This window comes from Etheostoma spectabile, unplaced genomic scaffold (assembly GCF_008692095.1).
Source record: "Etheostoma spectabile isolate EspeVRDwgs_2016 unplaced genomic scaffold, UIUC_Espe_1.0 scaffold172, whole genome shotgun sequence".
Lineage (NCBI taxonomy): Eukaryota > Metazoa > Chordata > Actinopteri > Perciformes > Percidae > Etheostoma > Etheostoma spectabile.
The window spans coordinates 223,652-228,878 of NW_022605573.1; the positions used below are offsets into that span (position 1 = coordinate 223,652).

Below are 5,227 nucleotides of genomic sequence, written 5' to 3' on the forward strand. Positions count from 1 at the left end.
TAAGAGTTTAACATATCAGACAGATATACCGGTGCAAGGCCATTCACTATTTTGTAAGTTAAAAGTAAGACCTTAAAATCGGCTCTAACCTGGACAGGGAGCCAGTGAAGTGAGGCCAACACAGGAGTTATGTGTCTGTATTTAGATGATCCAGTAAGACCACGTGCTGCGGCATTCTGGACCATCTGTAGACCTCGCAGACTTTTCTTAGGCAGCCCCGAGAACAGGACATTACAATAATCTAGTCTCGATGTAACAAAGGCCTGAATGAGGGCCTCGGCATCTTTAAGGGACAATACTGATCTGACCTTTGCAATTCTTCGGAGATGAAAGACGGCGACTTTTGTCACCTCCTTAATATGCAAGTCAAATGAAAGTGACCGATCAAAAACTATCCCAAGACTCTTCACTCTGTCCCTGCACTTAATGATCAAGTCATCAATGGACAGAGTGAAATTGTCATAAAAATTACTTAATCTAGGTGGTCCTGTAGCTATCATCATTTATCAGCATATATATATATATATATATATATATATATATATATATATATATATATATACCAATTGTTATTGTAACTGAAATATTTATAACATAACGAATATGCAAGCGGGACGCTGTGAATTGGAATCGATTCAGGCACTCGTTGGCAGAGTTTTTTTCTAAGATTATTTTTGGGGTTTTTCTCCCTTTTTATTAGATAGAGAGACAGTTGTGAAAGGGGGAGAAAGATGGGGGGTGACACGCAGCAAAGGGCCCCAGGCTGGATCCGAACCCGAGCCGCTACCATGGGCGAGCGCACTGATGTGTCTTTTCCACCGAGGCGGTTCTGGTGCTGGTTCGGAGTCAATGTGCCAAATATTAAACCGGTTCTTTGCTTTTCCACACAAATAAACCTGGTTCTGGACCAAGAAAACCGGTTCCAACCCAGCACCGACTTAGCGCTGGTCTAGAGATAAGAACCGGGTACGTCAGGTGCTGGGGGCGGGGTTACCATGACGTTCGAAAACAAAAACTTCTGGCGGCCATTTTTAAAACCCCGGTCAGCTGTTAACCATAGAGAGCTGTTAATGTTAGCTTCGGACATGGATGGGGAACCAGAACCACCGTGGTCTGGGGAGGGAACCAGAACCACCGTGGTCTGGGGAGGAAACCAACGGTCTGCTGGGTCTCAGGCTGGGGAAGATCCAGCTGGTTCTTAGAGAACTGGCGACCAGCACCAGCCCAGAACCAGCACCTGGTTAGCCTTGGTGGAAAAGACCTATGAGAGAGCTATAGGCCGCCCCAGAAGCGAGGTTTTTATTTCTGTATACAAAGTTACTTAATTCATCTTTTAACACCATGCTTTCGCTCTCTTTCTCCTCATCTCCCCGCCTTGCATTCTCTCCTCTGTTCTCTCTCCTTCCTCCTTCTCTAGTTTGTCGCAGGCCCGTTGCAGTCAGCCAGGTGTCTTCAGTCCAGACCGGCGGGTGGATCGGGACCAGACAGTCCTGGGCGGTGCCAAAATCTGGAATCAGTACTGAACTGAGTGGTGGTGGGCTGTGAGCGGCGGCGGAGGACGAGGACGAGGAGAGGACGAGTGGAGGACAAGGGGAGGACGAAGGGGGACAAGGGGAGGACGAGGAGAGGACGAGGAGAGGACGAGCTGGAGCCATGTCGTCGGCCTTGTGGCGCGAGGACGACGAGGAGTTTAAGTTGGGAGCGGTGAGGGCGGGGGCGAGAGGAAAGCCCCGGTTCTCCCTGACGGAGATCAAACTGCTGCTGGAGGCGGTGAAAAGGAACAGATACATCCTCCTCAGTGAGTGTGTGTGTGTATGTGGGTGTGTGTGTGTGTGTGTGTGTGTGTGTGTGTGTTTTGACATTTTGTGTGTATTCTCTCTATCTTATTTTCCGTCCCTATTCTACCTTGTTATAGTGTGTGTGTGTTTGTAAAGCATTTTGTTTATGTTGTGTAGTTTCTGTCCCTATTCTACGTTGTTAGTGTGTGTGTGTGTGTGTGTGTGTGTGTGTGTGTGTGTGTGTTGTTATGTTTTGACATTTTGTGTTTGTTGTGTAGTTTCTGTCCTATTCTACGTTGTTAGTGTGGTGTGTGTGTGTGTTTGTGTGTTTCGACTTTTTGTTTATGTTGTGTATTTCTGTCCTATTCTACGTTGTTTGTGTGTGTGTGTGTGTGTGTGTGTGTGTGTGTGTGTGTGTGTGTGTGTGTGTGTGTGTTTGTGTAAAGCGGTGTATCCACACTATACTTTCCTGAAAAGTCGGCCTATTAAGCTTAATGTCAGTCGTCTTGACGAGAAGAAAAGGAGAGAGTTTTTGTTCTAAAGCTAAACAAAAGCATTAATTTCATGCCACAGCTGCATCGTTTGTACTGACAATTTAAATAGTTTCCTTCCTGTCGAAGCTTTGAAAGTGCGTCAGTTGTCAGTTACCAGACACATGTGACAACAAAATTAATTTGACGCATACTTCAAACGCTCTGGATGCCTGAAACGACGCCCGTTATGCTCCGTTATCTCCTCCTGAAGCAGAGTTCTATTTGCCTCCTGGATCGAGTCGTATCCGGGCAGAAACACGTGAAAGGAACCTAAACCGCAGCAAAGTGAAACTGGCTTAAGTATAAAATATTCTTTTGATAAATGTATTGAGGGTTGGTTTCTGCTGGTGGTGGTGCCGCCACGGTATCAGAAATAGGGCAATGTACCATGTTGTATCGATATTGTGATATGAGACTAGATATCGTCTTAGATTTTGGATCTATTGTAATATGGTAAGTGTTGTCTTGGTTGTGTAAAAAAAAAAAAAAAAAATCCTCTTGAATAAAAGATTATTTTTATAACAGATATTTCACAATTGTAGTTTGGAAAAAAAATGTATTATGTTTTTTTTTTTTTTTTTTTAAGCCGTTAAAAAAAAAAAGATCTTCTTTTGCTAGTTCGCAATTCAGATGTGTGTGTGTGTGTGTGTGTGTGTGTGTGTGTGTGTGGTGTGTGTGTGTGTGTGTGTGTGTGTGTGTGGTGTGTGTGTGTGTGTGTGTGTATTTACATACATAGATTAGGCAGAAATGTCTCACTCTGACGTCTAACATGATATTATCTCTCTCCCCGTAGAGAAGTTTAACCAAGGTGGTGTCGGCTGAAGCCAAGAAGCAAACCTGGACGAAATCACCAATCAGATCAACAGTTGGGAGAGAACCACAGAGAGGCGGTTCAGTTCTAGTCCTGTTGGAGTGAGATGTCGAGATGCATTTAGTCGTTAGTAGTATGAAGATGTACAGAGAGGTTCTAGTCCTGTTAGTGATGTGATGAGGATGTACAGAGAGGTTAGTCCTGTTAGTGATGATGTACAGAGAGGTTGGTTGTCAGTTGACTAGTCTGTTAGTGATGATGAAGGAGTACAGAGAGGTTGGTTTCATTCTATCCTGTTATGAGATTAGTACAGAGAGGTTGGTTCAGGTCTAGTCCTGTTAGTGATGATGAACAGAGAGGTTGGTTCATTACTAGTCTTAGTCATGAGGTACAGAGAGTGTTGTTCATTCTAGGTCCTGTTGTGATGATGTGTACAGAGAGGTGGTTCAGGTCTAGTCCTGTTAGATGATGAACAGAGAGGTTGGTTCATTCCTAGTCCTGTTAGTGATGATGAAGGATGTACAGAGAGGTTGGTTCATTCCTAGTCCTGTTAGTGATGATGATGTACAGAGAGGTTGGTTCATTCCTAGTCCTGTTAGTGATGATGATGTACAGAGAGGTTGGTTCAGGTCTAGTCCTGTTAGTGATGATGTACAGAGAGGTTGGTTCATTCCTAGTCCTGTTAGTGATGATGAAGGATGTACAGAGAGGTTGGTTCATTCCTAGTCCTGTTAGTGATGATGATGTACAGAGAGGTTGGTTCATTCCTAGTCCTGTTAGTGATGATGATGTACAGAGAGGTTGGTTCAGGTCTAGTCCTGTTAGTGATGATGAACAGGTAGAGTTGGTTCTTCCTAGTCTGTTTATGATGATGAAGGTGTACAGAAGGGTTGTTCATTCCTAGTCCTGTTAGTGATGATGTACAGAGAGGTCGGTTTATTCCTAGTCCTGTTAGTGATGATGATGATGAAGGATGTACAGAGAGTCGAGTTCCATGTTGTGTGATGATGAAGGATGTACAGAGAGGTCTAGTCCTGTCAGTGATTATGATGAAGGATGTACAGAGAGGTCTAGTCCTGTTAGTGATGATGATGAAGGATGTACAGAGAGGTCTAGTCCTGTTAGTGATGATGATGAAGGAAGTACAGAGAGGTCTAGTCCTGTTAGTGATGATGATGAAGGATGTACAGAGGGTCTAGTCCTGTTAGTAATGATGATGTACAGAGAGGTCTAGTCCTGTTAGTGATGATGATGAAGGATGTACAGAGAGGTCTAGTCCTGTTAGTGATGAGATAGGATGTACAGAGAGGTCTAGTCCTGTTAGTGATGATGAAGGATGTACAGAGAGGTCTAGTCCTGTTAGTGATGATGAAGGATGTACAGAGAGGTCTAGTCCTGTTAGTGATGATGAAGGATGCACAGGCTGCGTGTTATCTAAATTTGAGGCATGCTCTCAGACATTTTGTTTTGGTTCTAGATGTAAATGTTCTACATCTGCTGCATTACTTATGCATTAGCCCTTTTAAATATAAGCCTTTTGTATAGAAAATGTCAGTGGTTTTCCTACTTTTAACTTCTGTTGCCCATCTCCAGCGAATCCTTGGTGTTCCTAAAGAACGAAGGATTAGCACTTCTAGGCTTTGATTGATCCGTTTATTTGGTCTATAAAAAGTTAGAAAACTCTCGTCACATTTCTCAGCGCCTAAGGTGACGTCTTCAAATAGTTTTGGTTTGACGAACCGTCCAGAACCCAAAGATATTCAATTTACTATAGAAATAGTATTTTATTTTTTATAAATGACTATTTCATGCATAACATTGATGGCTGTTAAATGTTCTGTCCCGTCTTAACCCTTGTGTTGTCCTCGGGTCAAATCTGACCCCTTTAAAAAAATGTCTATCTGACATATGGGTTTCTGTTTAACCCTCGTATGGTATTCAGGTCAAATTGACACATTTCTAATTTTTACAAGAAGAAAAATGGTTCAAGTTACCTTTTTTTCTGTGATAAACATGTATTCCTGACTCAATTATTCTGGATATGACGACTTATGTTGTTTCCATAGTGGATTTTTAACATGAATTATAACCTTATGATAAAAAAA

General features: G+C 42.8%; 1 protein-coding gene across 1 annotated transcript in view; it reads left to right on the forward strand.

Moving 5' to 3' along the window:
* LOC116685738 (flocculation protein FLO11-like) overlaps positions 1-5,227 on the forward strand; it is a 17,949-nt gene that overhangs the window by 4,393 nt on the left and 8,329 nt on the right. The window contains 3 exon segments of the mRNA XM_032510649.1: positions 1,418-1,798; positions 3,105-3,124; positions 3,127-3,198. Coding sequence (XP_032366540.1) covers positions 1,654-1,798; positions 3,105-3,124; positions 3,127-3,198 — 237 coding nt within the window. The 5' untranslated portion in view covers positions 1,418-1,653.